Source organism: Calonectris borealis, chromosome Z (genome assembly GCF_964195595.1).
Source record: "Calonectris borealis chromosome Z, bCalBor7.hap1.2, whole genome shotgun sequence".
NCBI classification, from domain to species: Eukaryota; Metazoa; Chordata; class Aves; order Procellariiformes; family Procellariidae; genus Calonectris; species Calonectris borealis.
In genome coordinates, this window is record NC_134352.1 from 74902883 (window position 1) to 74924270 (window position 21388).

General features: G+C 42.1%; 1 protein-coding gene across 1 annotated transcript in view; it reads left to right on the forward strand.

Annotated features, from left to right (window-relative positions):
- Positions 1-7669: 7669 nt before the first annotated feature.
- Positions 7670-21388, forward strand: part of MTMR12 (myotubularin related protein 12) — a 34861-nt gene continuing 21142 nt past the window's right edge. The window contains exons 1-4 of the mRNA XM_075136897.1: positions 7670-7880; positions 17111-17165; positions 18364-18503; positions 20319-20391. Of these exons, the coding sequence (XP_074992998.1) occupies positions 7821-7880; positions 17111-17165; positions 18364-18503; positions 20319-20391 (328 nt within the window). The 5' untranslated portion in view covers positions 7670-7820. The remainder of the gene's footprint in view (positions 7881-17110; positions 17166-18363; positions 18504-20318; positions 20392-21388) is intronic.

Consider the following 21388-nt stretch of genomic DNA (forward strand, 5'->3'; position numbering starts at 1 on the left):
CTGTTGCCAAAGAATGCGTTTTTAAAAAAATTTAAAATAAATTTAAAAAAAAAGATGCAGCAAAGTTGCCATGGCAGCAAAATCCAATATAAAGTCTCTGCTAGTGCATAAGAACAGAGCAGTGGTTAGAAACATAATCAGGACTATCTCATGAATAATGAGAAGTAAACACTTTTGGGGGTAAAGAAATGAAAGATTTCGGAGTAGGCATAGGAGAAGGGAGAAGAGAGATTCAATTTGTCCAGAGTCACTGCGGGGGCTGCAAAGAAGAAATGAGCTATTGAAGTCCTCCCAGGTAAGGATGCCCGCTGAGGAGGGTGACCTGAGAAAGAGTTTATAAAGGAAGATTTGAGAAAATGTGAGTCACAAGAGTATATCTGGCCAATCATTGAAAACAGGAGGAGGGGGACATTTCAGATGCAATTCTTGTGTGAGGAGATAGTGTGCATTTTTGCTTTCTTGTATCCATTTCTTATGAAACTTCTTGCAGCTGCTCCCAGGGGTGATTTCAGGGCAATAGATTCAGGATAAGCATTCCTCATATGGCAGTGATAAATCATAAACCAGGATTCTGGATGCTTTAACTAATGTCCCCAACATGTTCTCCAGCGTATCTAAAGGCATAAGATGTGCCAATTCACAAGCTGTGTGACCAGTTCAGAGCTCCTATTACAAGGATAGCCAGGGCTGAAGTGTTTCCCAAGGAGCAGTGAAGCAGAATGAGAAATAACAGACCTGAAAGCCAAGGGCTTGGAACAAAGTCCACACAAGAAACTTCCACTGACCCTCTGCTGGTTTATATATTCTCCCTGAGGAACAGTCCCTCTACAAATGTCACCCACACATCAGAAAAGAATTGAAGATTTAAAATAACTTATTTTCTTGGGAAAACCTTCTGGAGTTCTGGAAGCGCAGGTGAGTTCTGGAGTCCCTGAGACAAACATTTCCAAACACGCATCCGACATTCAGGCGTGCCAAACTCCCGTGCAGACATCAACGCGAATATGTTTCAATTCCAGAAAGTTTGGTCAAGAAACTTTCCAAAGGCCCAGAGTTGAAAACCACAGCAATTCTGGAGAAAAATGTTCTAGCAAATCAAAGACAGTTGCTAACGGGGGAGAATATATGGTTTTGTGAGATTTCTTTTACAAGATTTGCTGCTTCTACAAAGTCTGCTGCTTCGAAGAGTGGTTTGTCTTAGCCAAATAAAGGTTTACCTTCCTTAGACAAAGGCCTTTTTGGAATTGGGGACAAAAATGGGAAGCTAGAGCCAGCCTCTAGCCTCACGTTTGTGTTTTACCATTAGCTTCTGCTAAAGAGCATGTAGCTTTCCTTACGGGGTAGGTTTGTGCCTGTTTCTTAAATTATCTGGGCTGGAATTTTTAGATACAGCAGCTGTATGGGAGCTGGGGATGACAGCATGAGCATTTAGCTGGATGGCTTCTGTCAATACCCGACATCCATGATTAGTGACTCACACATGCATTTTTCATTAAGAAATCAAAGCCAAGAGTATGCCAAGGGCCTGGTAGGCAAAGTAAAACAAGCACATGTCTTACTGCAGTCATGCACTAGACACAATTTGCACTGCGAAAGAAAAGAACAGAAGAGATAGGACACTGCTCTAGGCTAGCAAAAGCTTCAAGTCTCTGTGTGTACTTCACAAAGAGAAGAGGCTACTCTCTAGGCCTAATACCGAGTATTTCTCCCTATGGATACGCTGGAACCTGCCTGTCCTGTACCCTGTGACTTGGATGCTGGACGGTTCTCACTAGCTTCTCTTCTCCCAGAGCAAGAGTCCTCAAGCCCAGTAGGAAGAGTCTGCAAGGAATGGCTATTTAACTAGATGGACCGGACTCCCAGCTGGTGATGGATACCTGGAAATCTTCCCCAAGGACTTGCCATCCGCTTTGTGTTTGGAGAAGTTACTTGGGCTGAAAAAAACAGTGTCGCCCGGTAATTCTAGCAAGGACCCCTTGGCAGCTTTTTCCACCACTCAGGCATCCAAATTGGGAGCTGAATGTTGCTCTTTTCTTTCCTGGGCTTCATTCCAAGACAGAAGAGTCAATTAAGCTCTTTGATATTAGGAGGACCATATAACTGTTTATCATTCTTGTTTTCTAAGAGCTCATGACCCTTGGCACCTCCCTTTGGACTGCAGGTTGAGAAGAACTGAAGGTGAGAGGTGAGCCCTGATTTAACTCTGCCTCACATCCAGCCATGGCATAGGCTTCCTCCTGGTACGGATGGGCTTTGGCTCACCCTTTGGGTACTGTTAAGGAGAAGTAGTCTCCAGCCTGAAGTAATTTGGGTTCACAGCCTTTTGGAGAATAAAAGGAAGAGGTTCACCACACAACAAAGAAGTCTCTGTGTGCCCATGAACAAGTAATTGTGCTTGCTTTCAAGAGAGCTAAAAAAAGGTGGAGAACTTCCCTAGCTCCTGTGTTCTTGTTTCTGACACCCATGCTTCCTTGGGTGAGTAGAGTCGTTAGTTACTCACTTCCTCTTCTCCCCCTTCTAGCTGAGAAAATGAGGTGGTTTTGCTATCAGATGTGAGGTGCTTCATTCCCTCAGTTTTCGCAGCTCTCAAGACATGTAATTCCCAGCTGCATCCCTATGACTAAAGTAAACACTCTGGTGCAGGGTGTGTTCTCAGCAGTTAATGCCTCTGTCCTACTTTTCATTATGTACTTGTCAACTTAGTCTTGCGATCTTCTGCATTCATATTTTGGCACTATATGCCCCAAATGGCAGATGAACCTTCCTGGTAAGTGGTGAGGTGCCCCCATGGCCCCTCTATACAGTCTTTTACTATCTAGATTATCACTTGACCAAGACTTAAAATTTCAGTTTGCCCATTAGCTCTGGAAGGCCCTTGTAGAACAAAAACATTCGGTAATTAGGGGATGGACACAAAATTGCAATGGTCTGTATTGCTACCGCTGAAGGAACTGCTGTTTGCCATCTGAGTCATGAACTGGCCACGTTGCACCTCCCAGATGGCTTTACTTAAGAAATAAAATGCATCTCTTCAACCACCTTCAGTGAGGAACTGGGCACATCGTGTCCCAGGACTGAGCCACGGGATGGTGCAGGAGTCAGAGCCAGAGGCTTCAGCTGAGGGAAGCTGGGATAGAGCTGCTTTCCTTTTACTGGGGGAGATTCACACAAAACCTCCTCAAAGAAATTAGGTTCTCACAACAACAAATAGAAAACCCTGCTGAAAAAATTGAAACACACTATACAGTCAGTAAAGAAAGAACACTGCAACAAAGATAAAAGATAAAGAATTAATATAGGACAGCATTACACAATCTCTGACTATATACTTAGTAAATGAGAATGAAAACAAATGGTTATATTCCACAGCTTTAAATATTACCTTGGAGTTCACTACAAAGGTGCCAGGCTGTAAAGGATTAAATCTGAACCAAGTTTTGAAACACGCCCAAAGGACACCTGAAAGTACTGGCAGATGAAAATGTCAATGTGAATCCAGTGCTAAAAGCACCATCTTAGAGTAAAGCCCTGCTTTTATCATCTTTTTTTTATAGAATTGTCTTAATTTGCATAAAGCTAACATACATGACTTTTAGTAGGAAATTATCTTAACCTGTTGTAAAGCAGAGATAGCTGCTGGCCGTTTATAGGCAGACTGATTTGCTGACCTTTTCCCAAAGGACATCACAGTACCTTCCTCATTTCCAATTTTTTCTTTGATAGTTTCCAGTAATCTGACTTCCAGCTTAGTCTTAAGTCTTCCACATTTCTTGCATACTGATTTCAAATACTTTAATATAGTCTCATGCTGTTTAATATACTAAGCCCTAAACTGAGTTATTTAATTGAACAATACAAACAGGGAGTATCAGACCCAGCATGCATGGTCAATCTCTGTATACTCAGGGTAAATCCAACATGCTACCTTCTGAGCATGCACGGCCATCTGTGAGGCTCTGGGAAATGTCAAACTAATTATGCATACACTATAGAAATTTCTAGATTTCTACACCTACCAGCAATTGTTCTGGTAATGCCCAGGCAAGCGTAAAGCAAGAAAAAATCTTCAAATTCTACCCAGGTAGCTTTTCAGGACAGAAAAAGAGGAGCAGGAAACCTTACAAATGGTAACTGTGGGATTCTCTTTCCAGCTGCTACTTCAAAATCTTTACTGTTGGGAGTGCATTTACTAAAAGCAGCCTCCAGACTTGGATCCAGCTGTGGTGCAGGGTTAAAGGGGTAGCACAGCTGCAGAGTCCTGCCAGTCATTTACCACTCTGGAATGGAAGTTCTGCATGCATCTGTGCCTTTGCAGGTCTACGGCAGGGCAAAGCCTCCCTTTGTTTTCTTCAAAATGAGGAAATAGGGAGTAGAAATTCAGATGTAGTCATGCAAGTTTGCTCAACGCTCAGGAATGGCTTTCAACAATTTGTTACGCCTGCTCAACCTACACCAAAGCAACACACAGTGACCTGCACCCCTGCCCATCCAAGCACCCTTGGGACTCCCCAAAGCACCGAGGTTTACAAAGCCCCAGGCTCAGAAAAGCTGAAATGTGGTATAAAGCCATATTCAGTGATCTTTGCCAGCTGTGCTCCAGATATTGCCTAGGATAATGCCCTATCAAGGCTACTCATTTCCCAGAGCCAAGTGAATCCTGACGAGGAGGACAGCCACAAAGGAAAATACAAGATACAACTTGTTGTAGTTAAGAGGATCCCTGAAAGAAAATTGATAGGAAAGCTGCAAACAGCTCCTTTTGTGGCTCTCCTCCACCACCTGTTCCCACCAAGCCTGGGCACAGCTGAGAATTCAGCCCGAAGTATTACTCAAATTTATGGCATGTAAGTTTTTTAAACAAAGCAATCTCTGTTCATGGGAAGAGCAGAGCTGCTCTGAGATTTTCCCTCCTGCAGAAAGCTTTGAAGGTAAATAAGGTGATTATATTTTTAGAACGAATGCAAAATATCAGGATAAAATGGGGGCAGTGAAATGCCGTATGTTCTTCACCCACCACAGACAAACTAGAACTCGACTTTTAAAAAGTTTTACTCTTCTACATTTGCATGACTGTCATCGACACACATCTAAAACGGAACAAAATTAAATGATTTTATAAGCTCTTTTTTTTTTTAATGGACAGAAAGTCATTGGCAGCATGGAACAAGACTTCCCGTTTAGACAGATCCTATTTCCCTCCGCTGTCTGCAGGAGATTAGGTGGCTGGGCTGAACTTGGCTTTTGTGAGTACCCCTCACAGGCACTCGAGGTTTTAAAAGAGAAAGGGAGAAGACTGCACAGAGGTCTTCCTGGGGAAAGGGAAGATAACCAAAGCCCTCGGTGCTCCGTAGTCTGTTGGGGCACAGTGCCTGTGGGTTGCAGCTGGCCTTTTCAGATGCAAATGTACTTTTCTGAGGTAAGTTAACTTGTATGTGTGGCAGCTTTGTTTCATCCTTTCCAGAAAAGATGAACTCGCTGACTGATGAAGGGGGGATCCAAATCCGACCCTCAAATTCCAGGAAAAGGGCTTCAAATCCCTTCCGCAATGGGTTCAGCCTGGCAGCAAACCCCAGGGAGGAGCACTGCCTCTCTACCAGGGACAGGACATGGGACTATGCGGATATTTTGCTGATGCAGAATAGCAGTACATTCCGATTTTTGGGATGTAGGGCTTTTTTTGATGAGATGTTGAAGAATGAATTCCCATGTGCTATGTGGGAATTAAAGCTCCTTTTGCACTTCCCATTGGAGTTAAGACTCTGGCCTGGTGTCAAAACATCCCTTCCTCACTGATATGTGCTATGCCAGTAAAGAGCTGCTTTTTGCCTTGCGCTGCTGTAAACTTCAGGGCGTGCTTGGAGATAATCCTGCTGTTGCCACTGTAAATTCAGATGCTTTAAATATTTTTTTTTTATGGTGCTATTCTCTTTCTTTGTGTATTTTAGTACACTGGAGTGCATGGAGGTGCTGTCCCAATTTTCCTGTCACCCTAGATTTACACCAATGTAATCTCGTGGGGTATACTTTTGACCTATGCAGTTGAGGTCAGATGCAATGTAAAGGAATGACGTGGAAGCAGCTGTGGAGTGAAAGGTGAAAGCTCTTCTGCATGGGATCCCACACCAGAATAGCCTTTGTTGTAAAACTACTAGTGAAACCTAATCTCTGAGTTTTCTTTTTTTCAGGCAGAAGGTGATTAAATCCAAAAGATTTCTCATTCCTTGAGTTTGAGACTGAAAATAGGGAAATTAATTTATTTCTGAATTAAAACAGTCCCTCCATTTTATTTTTATAAATGCTGTCTTATGACTACATGTACCTCTTTTTCTTTCTTCTTTAGTTTTCCTAGGTCTGGGTTTGCAGCAATGTGAATAAAGTGAAGTATTACAACAAGAGAGGGGGAGTGGTATGAAAAGTGCTTATCACTAATATTTGAAGGAGCTATTGATTTTAACATCCTATGGTCTGTTGAAATTTGTAAAGTATGTTATATTCTTTAAAAAATATTTCCGTAAAGTCTATTCTGTTCGCAAACTGTCGTCTGGGTTACCATTCGTCATTTAAATTACTGGGTAGTCCTGCTGCATTGCCACAGGCAGTTCACAGTATTTGCATTGTTCTGTATCTGCATAAAAGTTAAGCATTTAAAAGTAACCTAGATACCTGGTAAACCTGGTATTTATTTACAGCTCTGATTATACAGTGTCCAAAGACAACATTCCAGGGAGGCCACGGCTGTAACACTTTAATAGGTGTGGGGCAGAGGGCTTCTTGGGGTCTATCAGCAGTCAGGTTTTAGAGGATTTTTAGAGGATTATTTTAACGGCGAGCCCGTTTTATGTAATTTTCCTGGCACATCTCCTGCCCTCGGCATCTCAATGCTTTGTTCAGCTTTTACTTAACACTGATTTTTCTCCGGAGCGTGCATGGATACACCACGAGCATTTGCAGCTGAGCAAGAAACAGTGCCATGGATGATTTACACAAAGGGACAACTCAGCCAAAGAACAGGCGAGAGCAGGCGAGATGCAAAAAAGACGTGGTCACCCCGAAATGAGAAAATTCGGTGGGAACCCCGTTAGCTCGAGCCGTGCACCACACGCCAAAGGAAGAGCCGTGCAGGAGATACTCTGGCCGGGCACAGGCCGCCGGCAGCGTGCAAAGCGGCGGGGATACCCCCCGGCAGAGACAGCGAAGCGGCTGCACCCCCACCCCCGCCCACGCGCTGCTGCCACTCTGCGCGGGCACGAAGCCCCGAAAAGCGGGTGCTCATCACCCGCACGGGCACAGGCGCTCCAATAGCGCCCGATGCCGCGGGGCACCGCTCCCAGTCCTGCGGCGGCCCCGGCCCCGGCCCCGGCCCCGGCCCCGGCCCGAAGCGCCCCGCGCCGCTCTCCGGGGGTACCGAGAACAGCGCCCCCCGGCGGCCGGGGCTGCGCCCCGATTGGCCTCCCCGGCCACGGCCCCGCCTCCTCCAGGCACGCCCCCTCGCTGCCAATAAGAGGAGGGCGTGCTGATGACTGACAGCGGCTATGCCCAGTGAGGATGGGCGCGGCAGGGAGGCGGTGCCTTAGAAATGGCCGGCGGCGGGGCGGGCGGGCAGGCACCGGGCTAGGGGTGGGGTCAATTACGTGCGCCGGATACTGCCGCCCGCGCTGCTGCCGCTGCCGCCGCCGCCGCCGCCGCCGCCGCCGCCGCTGCCGCCGCCGCGGGCTCCCCCCCGCCGCGACCCCCCTGAGGAGGAGCCCTGGGAAGCAGTACCGCTGCCGCCGGCCGGTGCGGCCGCGGGCTCGACGGGCAGACGGGAGGCGGCCGGAGCCATGTTGGGCAGCGGGGCGAAGGCGGCCAAGCCCTCCTTCGTGTCCTACATCAGCCCGGAGGTGCGGGGCCGGCGGGGCGGGCGCGGCCGCTCTGCGAGAGGGGGTTGCGGGGAGGCGCCGCGAGGGAAGGGGCCGCGGGAGGCGTGAGCGGGGGAGCTGTCAGGCTGCCGCAACCCCGGCCCGTAGGGCGGCGGGGAGCCCTCCGCGCCCCGGCGTGGGCCCGGCTGGGGGTCTCGTCAGGGCCGCGGGAGCCGCCGGGCCGGCCGGGAGCGGCGTGGGGGGGCCGGGGGGAACTGCATGGGCTCCTGCCCTGCTGCCCGTCCCCTCGCTCGGGTTTCGCCGTTTTGCGCGGGGAGTTGTGAAGAGCTTCGTGGTGCGCCTGTGGGACGGGGACGGGAGCGTGGCTGGAGCGAGCGCGGTTAGGTGCGCTGTTCCGGGGATCGCACGAGTGGTGCCTGGACGGTGCTTCCCCCAGGACGAGGGGGAAGCATCTTGCTTCTTCCTTCGGGAGAAAGCTTAAAAAATGCAGTTGGCCGGTCAGTTTTAAGCTGATTATTTTTCTGGTGCTTCACTTGAATTGTTTCTTGTAAGCAGTGACCAGATGTCAGGCTGTCATTGTGACTGGCGGACTTTCCGAACCTGTTCCTCTTAATGTCCCTTAACATCGCTTCGCTCTCAGTATCTGCTCTGTCTTTGCAAACTCCGTGTTTTCAGTTCTGTCACTGTAAAGCGCTGGGTCCCTTTCCCTAACAGCTCGATGTTGAACTCTTGGCTGTGCATTTTTCATATTGTTCTTCCTGTTGTCCTTTCACTTATTTATTGAAACTTCTGTTGGCAGTTTGATTGAAGTGGCTTTAGACTCAGTTTACTGAGGTCATATTGTTAGTGGATAGTATTAGATCAGTATTGTTATTAAGTATTCCTCCATTCTTATTCCCGGTAAACAGTTGTTTTCTAGGAAGACCACTCTTCATGAAAACTAGCCATTTGTGGGTTTTTTTTCTTTTTCCTCTCCGTAGTTCTTTTTTGTAATCTGTGTCAAACTGGTTCTTCTCAGTTGTTCAGTGATAGCTTCTTAAGGAAGAGATTTTTGTCTATCTTGTTAATTAGTACAAAGTTTGTCACTGATAGGACCTTGGAGAATCTGCTGGTTTTATTTTTCACTGAATCTGAAATAACAATGCAGAGATATTATGTCTTAAGTCAGCTGTGCTGTTTAAAACGTATGTCCTTATTTTGTAGTAGCAACTCTGGTTTTATATGTTGTTTAGCCCTGGTGACTTGTAGTTTCATCAGTTTACTTCAAAAGCTTTCTATCTTCCTTGTATTTCCCAGTGAAAATGGAGATATTTTATTGCCCAGAGAGGTGGTAGATGCTCCATCCCTAGAAACGTTTGAGGTCAGGTTGGACGGGGCTCTGAGCAACCTGATCTAGTTGAAGATGTCCCTGCTCATTGCAGGGGGATTGGACTAGATGGTCTTTAAAGGTCCCTTCCAACCCAAACCATTCTATGATCTCTGTGAAGTCAAGTCTTTCACCTTAGGAAAGTATGTTGTACAAATATACAAAAAAGTGTGCGCTCAAGGAACTGAATTTTGTGAAGGTAAAAACTTCACTTATTGGACTTACTGAAAGACGCTTCACCGTTTAAACAAGCATACTGGATGATTAAAGCTTCCTGGAAAAAATGGCCAGTGGGAAAAGGTACAAGTCAAATATATCTAGGGCAGTAAGATATCAAATAATAAAAAGTCCTTTAACTTGGTTATAAGTACAGTAATATAACTCTTCAAGTATGGCTTATCTCCCCTGATGGCTGCAGGAAGAATAACGAAGGTATTTAATATTGGAAGGTGAAGCTCTTAATGAAATATCCTGATGCACCAGAGCTTGCAGTCATTTAGTCTTTATTTATTCATGCTGCTTTTAACCATCTCCTTGATGCACTTAAATTTAAGAATTTCATGGGCTCTTGCAGCAGAAGCTTTGAAATATAGAGCCAACTTCTGCCATAGAATTGATGTCTCTTTTGCAGCTTCAAAAGCTCAGTGAAACTGAGGTCTGATTCCAGTAGCAAGTAAAGCAAGTTTAACTCTTCGCTCTGTTGGGTATTGCTGTTTTCTGACAGCCTATGACTGCTGTAATGGGATGGTTACACAGGAAGCTGAAGACTTTAGTGGTTTTTATGAGGATTTAAAATACAGCTTAGACATATGATGAAACCTGTGAGGCTATTTGGGGATATGGAAAAAGTATGTTGATTAGATATCCTAAAATAAGCAGAAGTGAGCATGTCTCAAGGAACTGTATGCTGTTTGTATGTGACGAAAATCTTTCTGAACACAAATTTCCTGTACCTGTTAACTTCCATGTAGTTGAGTTTTAAAATTGGGGTGAGACGATAGAACAGTGGAAATACTTCAGTCCTTATGTGGAAAATAGTTAGGTCAACTGGGAACTTTCCTTTCATCAAGGTAGTGTGACTGCCATACTAGGGCAGACTAATATCCTGTCTCTTTTAGTAGCAGATGCCTGGAGAAGAGTATAGGCGACAGGTATGTTCAGTGTGATACTTCCTCTGGTAGACCCTATCAAAAGGTGGGAAACAGCAGTTCAGAGACTTCATGAGTTTGAGGTTATATCTAGGTAACATTTGAGTTAATGATGGACTTGTCGGTGGACTTGTGGAGCCTTGCCTTCAAGCTGTTTATGCTTCTGACTTGCAGTAAGATTTTCTGTCAACCACTATGCAATACAGAGCAATATAGCAGTATTATGCTGTAGTCCCCCTTGCTTGCAACCTCCAGATTCTTTGGGCTTGTCCTTGTTTGCCTGGAAAGTTGTTTGAGACCGTGAGTCTCAAACTTGAGTTAGCTGCTGCTTCTAGGTTAGGGGAGCCCTACAATAAGAAAGTGCAGCAGGCAGAGCTGAGTTTTGTTCTAGCGCCAGCTTGTTTAGTCCATCCTCAAAATAGGGGACACACTAGGTAATGTTCAGAAAAATAAAATGAAGTAAGCTTTAAACTGCTTGTAAGGTTTGTTTGTTTGAATATGAAAAGAAACAGGAACTCTATTCATGTTAATATATGGCAAGATAGAGGTAAGGAGTGAACAGAAAATGCTGTTTATTAAAGGAACAGAAGTGATTTCCGCTGTGAAACCCCAGAATGTCTGGAAAAGCAGCGTTTTTGACATCTGACTAAATATAACCTAGTTATGCTCCGCTATATGGAACCACAGATCAATCAATGGTCTGTTGAGAGCGAGACCGTAGGATGTTGATATTAGTGACACACTTCCCCTCAGGACAGACTTGGCTACCCTGCAGGAAGTGGGGTGAATACTAGGGTATAAAGTCAATGTTTTGACATGTCTGATCATAGACTAGGAATATTGTCTATGGAGACATAGAAACAAGAACCAGTGAATTAATTCATGATTTCTAAAACGGAAAGCATTTACAAGGCTAACAAGCTGGATCATAATTTTCTTAAAAATCTTAATTTGAATAAAAATGTAGGTGTTAAACTTGATTTGAAGCTTAATGTTTCTTTTTGTGTGTGCGTTCTTAAGAATTAAATACTTCATGTTAATTCTTACAGGATATTAGTTCTTGTATTAGCCCTTAAATTTTAGGAGTTTGTTCTGCTTTATCCTGCTTGTCCCTGAAATATGGAGTGCACCTCAAGCTGCTGAGAGGTGAGGGGAACTTTCATACCTCTTCTGCTTTGTTTCTCAAATCGTGCATTGCTGTTAACTCATAACCACTGCAAATACTTGTTGCTTGTAAATCTTGGTACAATATTGTGTGTTCTATAGTGATCACTTTTAAAATAGTATGGCGCTCCTTCTAAATTGGGGTGATGGAATTGAAGAGTGGCATAAGGAATACGAGTTACAAAAGTGGACAGCTGGGCTCTGGGCTGACGTGGGGGAAGCCAGGCGTTGAAGTCAGAGGAGATGGACAGGACAATGTAAGGAAAGAGGAAAGGATAAAAGATGAAATGGACATGGAAAACATGCACTATGATCTAATGGGCTATTGGATAATGAAGCTGTGAAAGGAAGGAAAACAGGCATTGAGAGATTATTTTCAGCACTGTTATTTAATTGAAGTGTAGTAAGTATCTCCTCTTGTCATGGTTTAACCCCAGCTGGCAATGAAGCACTACAGAGCTGCTCGCTCACTCCCCCCTGGTGGGATGGGGGAGAGAATCGGAAGGCTAAAAGTGAGAAGACTCATGCGTTGAGATAAAGACAGGTTAACAGGTAAAGCAAAAGCCGTGCACACAAGCAAAGCAAAACAAGGAATTCACTCCCTACTTCCCATCAGCAGGCAGGTGTTCAGCCATCCCCAGGAAAGCAGGGCTCCATCACGCGTAACGGTTACTTGGGAAGACAAACGCCATCACTCCAAACATCCCCCCCCTTTCTTCTTGTTCCCCCAGCTTTATATGCTGAGCATGACATCATATGGTATGGAATGTCCCTTTGGTCAGTTGGGGTCAGCTGTCCCAGCTGTGTCCCCTCCCAGCTTCTTGTGCACCCCCAGCCTACTTGCTGGTGGGGTGGGGTGAGGAGCAGAAAAGGCCTTGACTCTGTGTCAGCACTGCTCAGCAGTAATTAAAACATCCCTGTGTTATCAACACTGTTTCCAGCACAAATCCAAAACATAGCCTCATACTGGCTTCTATGAAGAAAATTAACTCTATCCGAGCCAAAAGGAGCACACCTCTGGACTGTATGGCATACAACATGGGATTAAGCTTGTTTGATCAAGAAATAGTATTTCAGAAAATACCAAGTATGTTTTCTGGTTCGTTTCTGAATACAAAGTATATGCTAAACATGTGCACAGGTATTTCCTCTTTTGCATGAAATTCCAGTGGAACTGTTAAGACATAAGTTTGATTTATTTTACTTAGGAATACTGTATTCACTTGTTGGAGCACCACAACTAACTTGCAAATATTTCAGTATACAGTTTGACTTTTACAACGGATAAAGATAAATGTATAGTTAAGAAAGCTATCTCAGCCCTCTGTTAGTCTTTTAGTGAAGTATAAGTAAATAAGAAAAAATGGATGTTCACAGCAAGCCTCACCATGATGTAGAGCTTTCCTGTGGAGAGGTTACTTGTGGAAAACTATATAACCGTGTTAAAATATTCTGTGTTCTCACAGCACTACTATTTTCTGTCAGCCTTGAAAGAATGTATGTTTCAGCCAGTGCTCTTGAAACCGTGGAAGTGATAACTGGTTCCTTCATAACTTGAATCTAATAAACAATGTTTTTCCCAGTATGTTTACTAAAAGTCTTGTTTTTCATTGTTGGGATTACCTCTAGCACAAATGTCTGGCTATGGATAAACAGAAACATTACTGTAGGGTAAGGTAGGTTCAGAGCTTACAGCGTATAATTTGCAGCAGCAGATTATGCACTGTCTCTCTCCTGCGAGTGATGAGCAATGTCCAGTATCAATAGGCCTCTATACATATTTTGCAATGCTGATTGAAAAAAATCCAAATTCTGTGACAAGGTCAGAATAATCTGGATTCTAGCATGCAGGGAATGTTTTTCACTTTTTACTCATTTTCTGTCCATAGTCATTTACCTCCCTGTGGAGTGGGAGGTAAGGAATTGCTCTCAATTGTGGTGAGAGCTCTTTGTCCTAGAGCAGGAATCATTTGGGATCCTTCTCCTGCCCTAAGTGTTAGGACCCTGTTAATGTAGCATAACTGCTACTTGACCTTACTGCCTTAAACTCGATGTTGCCTCACATGTGGTGGCTCTTTTATGCTTCAGCACTTGGGGAAGACATGTCTTCCCAGACAGACTTGGGGAATATATTTTAGCCCCTTTAAATATATTTTTGGGGCAGAGCTGAATGTAGTCCCTGGATATTGCAAACTGTGCAGTTGTTACCTATACTCGGGTAAAGACCAAGAAGAAGAGAAGAAGAAGAGGTGAGCCTTCCCTTAAGAAAAACAGTTTCTCTGTTGTGTTGTCTCCCCACTACTGAAGCAGAGCATCCGCAAGGAGCATGGTGTCTCTTTTCCCTGGCACTTCATGGTTTCATAGTGCTACCAGCTGAAGTCGATTTGAACTAACAGGAAGGATGATGCATTATGAATTAGTATAGTGTGACATGTCAGCCTGCAGTTTTGGTATGGTATTCTGTACTGTTATAATTGATAATTTTGGGATGTTGCTGTATTGCTTACCACTGTTCACTCTGATAACCTGGCAAAAGGAATGTAGCACAAGGTAAGTAAGTGCACAGGTGGGAAGCATCTCTGAGTAAGAAGTTTCTAAAACCTTCAGCAAAGTTGAGGTCTTTGTTTCTGTCATTTCTGTGGCAATCCAAAGTTAATTTTCCTCATTTGCATGGCGTCCTACGGGTATGTGCTTTTAGCTGTTGCTGGTAGCAGGGTTTTTTGGTGTTTTGTCTGAGTAAGAAGTGCCAAGATGCTGCTTGGGGCATTCAGAACAGGGAAGCTACAGATGAAGAAGTATCTATCTAGAGGTGTGCGTGGCTTTCAATGGTCATATATGGAAAGTGCTTGCGTGCTTAACTTCAATAAATGGTCAGAGGGTGAAGTTTCCTGAGGTCTGAGTGGTTTTAGTAGCTTGTGGAAAGGGAGGGACTTGCTTTTGCTGCTTCCCTTTCGTTTCTGTGCTCATCTGACCTGTTGATGAGCCAGTTCTGCTAACAATAGGCAGTAACAACAAAACCAAATGTAGCACAAGTACAGACTTTCCAGCTGATCTTATGAACCAAATTACCTCACCATGTAGCCAGACAAATCCAGGGATAAGAGGAGTGGGTGGGTGGGTATGTATGTATCAGTACGACTGATTAAAGGGGTGTTGAAGAGCATGCATTTTAATGTCAGCGGGTTCTTAATTTAGTCCTAAGACTGTGTTGCCCCAAAACTGAAATCCATTAGAAAAATAAAGTTGAAACAGAGTGGAGATGCTAGCTAAACTTACAGGTTCCTATACAACTTGCACTGACTCATGGTGAGTTAACAACTTTTCTTCATAAACATCTGGCCTTCTCTCTTAAAAGAGCAAATACAAAATGTGACATTAGTAAAATTTAATGTATTTTAATATCCTCCCTTGGAAAATGAGCACAGCAGCATGGATTCTTCAGCAATGTTCATGGCTTGGATAGCAATGTTCATAGCACTGGCTATCCCTAGTGCATATGTACGAAAACTGTCCTTAAAATATTTATGATGTTATTACAAGAATATAAATGTTGACTTTCAAATAGAACTCTTCTGGAGGCTCAGCTCTTGGAAGCTGTTGTGTGTTATAGGAATTCTGTCTATAGTAAGCACTTCAATGTCTGTGGGTTTTGGTCAACGAAGAGTGAAACTGGATTTTACAAGCTGATCTCAGTGTTTGACTGAGGTCTCTCTTCTGCTGTGATGGTGTTTAATTAAAATTCTAATTCCTTTTGGAAGATAACCAATTTAACTTGTAACCAAAACCCAAACCACTTGTTCAAAATTATTTGCCTCTATGACACCTGCTATAAAAGCTTCATTGCAGTTTAACAAATGGGTGTAAGCTCAAAGAACTTCTTTGGGGTCAAATTTTTTTTTTTTCCTCAGGTCTTACCTGCCAACACTAGCATAAACTGATACTCATAGCAATGAGTACGAACATTCAAGCAGTGTGTATATATGCATCAACAGTAGTTATTACATGCCTTATGATATCTTCCAAAGTAAAAGTTACTGGGGAAAACACCTAGTTAGTATACTGCTTTACTGTTCTGTAGCAGTGATTGTTGGCATGTAGTTTGTGAGCAAACCATGTTGCATTTAGTTGCACACAAATAGTGATAGTAGAAGGCATAGCTATAAAGGCACGAGTAAATCCAAAGTTTAGCTTAGAGCTACCAGTGGTGAAGAGTCAACATTGGGAAAACATGTATGCATTTCTGCTCTGAATGCAGCAGTGTTCGGCTTGAGCCATGTTTGCATAGTAACTTATTTAGCTGACAAGCATGAACTTTGATTAAAATTTACTTGTAGAACATCCAGACTTAGAAGTCAAAGGCAGCAAATTGTGTTTTGTTTTCTGCATTAGCTGCCAGCTGTAGTTAACAGATTTCTTTCTTCACACCACCACCACTTTCATTTTATAACCTTTGTCTCTTTTCAACCTGTCTCTGCTGTTCTCATGACATGGTTTCCTGATGGTTTTAGTTTTGCTATGCAGCCTTCAAGCTTTGTTTTGGGTCTTCTGAGTGTTGAGAGCAAATGTTTATATGAATGGCAAAGGAGGGTTATTTTTATAGCTCTCAGGGGCTTTTGTTTCTCTGTATTTAATCCAGCAAAACTGTTACTGCTTATGTCTCCTTTTGATTGCTTGCCTTGATTTGCAATATCTGACTCTGGATGTTAGTGACAAACTAAAATTGGCTTGCTTACTGCTGTGGCCCCAGGGGGGGTTCCAGTTAACTAATAGTTTTCCAGAAGGACTCCAATATGTGAAGTGATTCGAACTTGGAGGAGGAAGTTCTGAACTGGCTGAGCAGGAAGGGTGTAGCATGTCCTCTAGTTTAATAGTCTTTCGGCTGGAGATTTTAGCCCAACTATCAGTGCCTCCAGGCTAGAATAAGTGATACGGAGAATTTAATAGGTTTGTTTTGTGCGATTTGGGTCCAAGCTAAAGGATATCCTGTGACTGGTTTTACCTCTTGGCTTTGAGATTCTGAAATCCCTTTCCCTAAAATCTTGGTAGTACTGGTTAAGTAACTTTCGTACTTTGATTGCAATAATACATGTAAGAAAATCAGAAACAGATAGTGAAGGATGAAGCTTGAAAAACTGTGAAGGGTACATTAGAAACAAATATTAAGTCATACCTGGAAAAGCTTATGAATGAACTCTGGGATATGGTGTCATAATACCAAGTTTATGCTTATCCATTTACATATGCTGAGAGAACTTTAAAAGTATTGGTAATGCTTTATTTCTGTCTGTTACTTAACGCAAATAACGCATTTCCTTTTTTGTGTTCACGGCTGCATGTAACTGACACTGTGGGTGTCAAACCATGGACTTAATTATTTAGCTAGTAGACTACTGACCTTTAGTCAGTAGGAGCACATTGCAAACTTACTCTCCTTAGTTTAGGAAGTTTCTTCCTTAATTTTAATCTGCCTATTTGCTAGAATGTGAGGAATTTAAGAGGGAGGGTGCTGTTATTTACAGCATGTGTTGAAGGTACAATCTTTGCAAAGTAATAATTACTCTTTTTCTCTTTAGGAAATACACATAAAGGAACCCATAGAAAAGGAAGTAAATCCTCGCTTATTACCAGGTAACTGTTGTATATTGTATTATTAGAATTAAATAATAAAAAATTAATCATGTAAACAATATTTAAATATTCTCATGTCTGCAGCAAACACTCATGTGACATCAGTGTTCCAAGTAGTAAAATAGAGGGTTTGGTGTAAAAACCCACACAGGTTGAAATATTTTAAATATCTGTATCTGCATGGGTTGTTGAACCCTGTACGGTATCTGCAGGTAAGCTGCATGTGGAGAACTGTCTATACTTCAGTTTGCCCTGTTTCTTAAAATATAAAGTTGTGTGGTTTTTTGTTTGTTTGGGAACTGAAGACCAAGAACCAGTGGAAACTTACTTTCTAGTTGCTTTGCTTCTACTATGAGTTACTTAGGTCTTTTGATGCCTCATTCACTGTTAAGATTTTTTTTTTAATTTACAATTCTTTCTTTTTAAAAAATGTTTTCCAAGATTGGGAAAGATGATGTTACGAAGATAAAATACAAGTAAAAGCTTAGAATAAACTAGTATTGTTCTGTTGGTTTTTCTGCACTTTATATGAAAGACCAAGAGTCGGCTGATTATACCTATTAAAACCTGTTTTTACTTTCTTAAACTTGAAGTTCAGTTCCTGCTAATTTTAAGATTAGGAATTCATTGACCATTGTTTATGCAAACTTGTGTTTGAGAACTTTAAAATAGCCATGGGACCTGTAAAATAAGCAACATCCCCAGTCAAAGCTATGAAAAATTAACTATGATGAACTTGTAATAATCAACTCAAATGTTTCAGCATTCTTAGAATTTAGCAGTAAGGAAAATTGGGACAGTTTTCAAATTATTTGACTGTATTAACTACTCTTCAGTGGGCTTCGGTTTTTTTCAAGTACACACTCGTATGTTTGCTCTTTGCAACTCCACGTGTTGTTCTCCTGCTGCTTAGAGTAAGCCATGATACAGGTACTTCTGGTTACAGAACTCCTAAATGTGTGTAGTTGAACAGTGTTCAGTCCATCTTGAGTAATCTTAATAACCTGGAAGGCTCTCAGTGTACTGATTCCAGGAGCTGCTTCTTAGTCTTTTGGTATAACAGTGATGAAATATCTTCAGGCATACAGTTGAGAAGTTGTCAGGAAACTAATGCTGAGTTTAAGATAACTCAGTTTAAGTTGAAATAATTCAATTACAAATGTCAGTTATGTTGCAAGTCTGTGTTTCTTTTATACAGGTGAACTGCTGCTTTGCGAGGCAAGCACGGTATACAAGTATATACAAGAAGATGGGTCAAATCGTGGCACCTATGGGAAGCTTGTATGCACGAACTTCAAGATTGCTTTCCTTGATGATGATTCTGCTTCAGATGATAATGTAGGAAGACAAGTCTTCTAATTATGACCAAACAGGCTCTGAAGGCATATAGTGATCTATGATTGAATAATCATGTCTTTCCCTTCTATAAGGATACAAAATGAATATATAAGTTTTATATAAGATTTATAAGTTTTAATGGCTGCAGACTAATTTTAATCAGTCTGCATCTGCTTGGTCTATGCAGATCCTTCCTCAAGCTCTAATGACAATTTAAGTAAAAATGGTGCAAGCCTGTATGTGGACACTTATATTAGACATAGTTTATAAGTCTTTGTATCTTGTGAGTTGGTAATTTTGTGACGCTTAAGTTAAAAGAATGAGTTGTTTTGAAAATTAAATTAGCAGTTTGTTTGAACCCAATTTCTGACTGCTTGTCTAGTAGCAATTGCAAAAGTGTGAATGTCAAATGTACTTCTAATGTTGTATAACATCTGCCTGGCTTGACCTTGGGCTACATCTGCAGAACCATTTCAGGGCTGCACAAGACTGAGTAAGGTGATATTCAGTGGAAATGCTCTAGGTAATTGTTTGTGTGGCTCAGTAAAGCTCTGAATTATTCCATTCAAAGTCAGATGTTGACTGCAAAGATTTAAAAAAGCTAAAAAGTTCCCAAATCTTAGAAGTGAGTTGAATCTTATTTCCTTTGTTTTAGGTGCTCAAATTGAGCTGTCAAAGGGGAATGGTAATGCCACACCTTTTTTGTTGTGCTTAAGTATCTGAAACAGTCTGGTCCATCTAGGTGATAAAAGTGAAGGAGAGCCTAGTATATGGCTCCCGAGTGCAAGGTGATCTTGACAGTAAAGAATAATGAGAAGTATATGATTTGACACACATTGATTGTAGTTGGAAGTTTCTTGGAGTAAAATTTCAGGGAGTTTAAATGTTAAAGTAAGGCTTCTGCAGCCAAATATGGATTTTTGGACCTTCTGGAATTAATTGGGACAAAGCTGCCCTTTCCACAGATCATGTAAGATTTATGCTAAAGTTAATGGTGACCATGCTAATCTTTCTTCCATCAGTAACTTTAAATCTTTATAGCATGCCAAGTCAACTATATTTCTCTTAACAGAAGTTCGGTATTAGCCACCTGATTCAGAGTGGTGCAGACCTGGAAATAACTTGAATGAGGTTAACTCTGTTCCCAGTTGTCTTCATGTAAAATGTAATTTGCTGATGTAGTGTAGATCAGCCTTCTGGTAATAATATTTAACATAACCATGTTTGATTGTGGCATCACTCAAATGTAGTTTTTAACTGTGAACTCATGGAATGATAAAAGTGAAGGGAGCCCCAAATCACTTCCAGTTTGGCAAACAGTAGATAAAAGAATTGGGTTGTCTGTGTCTTCATTTTACCCAGTGATAAATCTGGCTGTTATGTTGGAATATTCTTGGGATACTTGTTCTTTTAAGAGACTTTCTATTTCCTGCCAGGTTCCCATAGCAAGGAAACTTGTCATAAAAGGGCTTGGATTACATCAAGTTACTGTATTTCCTGTTTACTGCAATGATTCTAGTTTGAAAAGTGACTCTGAATAGAAATGCATGCTTTGGAGCTACTTGAAAAGTAAAAATTCTATCTACATTTCAAGCATGGCTGAGAAATAAAACTGGATCTGCAGTTTATAAACGATGCCTGTGTAACCTGCAGCTGTCTGTATTTTAGTAACTGTTCTTCAGTGTTCTGCCTTACACAGCTTATAAGAATAAGAAGTAACCCTGATATTAAGATAGGTACTGAATACATCCTTTACTTGTGAGAAGGTGCTACTGCTTAGTAATGTGAGATTTCTAATAATTTTTTTTGTTCTAGGAGCCACAATTCCAGAATAAGATTGTAGGAGAAAATGACATAACTCTGCAATGTGTAGATCAAATCTATGGAGGTAGGTCAGCTTTCTCCTCTTCATTTAACATGCCTTACACTTTTAAGTGTCTTATAGTGCTGGTGCTCTTTGTACACGTACATCCTTTTTAGAAAACTGATAGATTTGTCACTTTGGAAACTGGGATTGGGTAGTCTGGAGAAAACAGCTGCAGTTATATTTAATGATGAAATGACATAAGAGATCTATCAGAACCCAGTCTTATCCCTCAAGCTTGATTAATTATCTTAATTAATGTCATGATTCAAAGCAGAGTGTACTGTGAAAAGTCTCTGATTAAGATTGGTGCACAAAGATCTTCCAGTGTATCAACTATTTCTATAAATTCGGAGGTATTCACTTCATTTGAGCAGTGGCACTGCAGGGCAGTACGGGTACCAAATTCCCAAACAATACCTTTTGTTTGTCTAAGAGAACTTTGCTTTATGACATTCATGATGTCTTCAAAATATCAAAGGAGAGAGAAAACAAGGTTTTAATTTACAAGTAAATGAATGAGTGTTTTGCAGCAGGGCTTACAGGTATGCCTGTATTGCTAAAAAAGGTAAACAAGAATGGGGCTGGTAATTTGTAAGTAGTGGGGAAGGCTTTATTGAGAAGCCTGACTTTGGACTAGTGTTAGAGTATTCAGAGTATTTATGAATGGTGGTGTGGATTCATGAAGGAGTGAACTAGGGGCAGACTAGTGGAGTTTGGTTATGAAACACGATTTAGTTTCATATATAATGGCCTAACTGGCAGCACTTGAAGTTGTGAAAAGATACATCCTCAAACAGAAGTGAACAAAGGGCTCTCTTGGGGGATTTATGGTCGTTAAAAAAAAAAAAATATTTTTTTTAGGACCTTAGAATGATCTTGTTTGGGGACTTTCCCTCAGGCAAAACTACTAAGCTAAGTTCTTTATGCATCTCAAAACTTTGAACTTACTGTGCAGTCAGCATGTGAACAGAAATAATCACTGAGCAGCTGGCTTGCTGTAAGTTTGGTTTCTACCTTG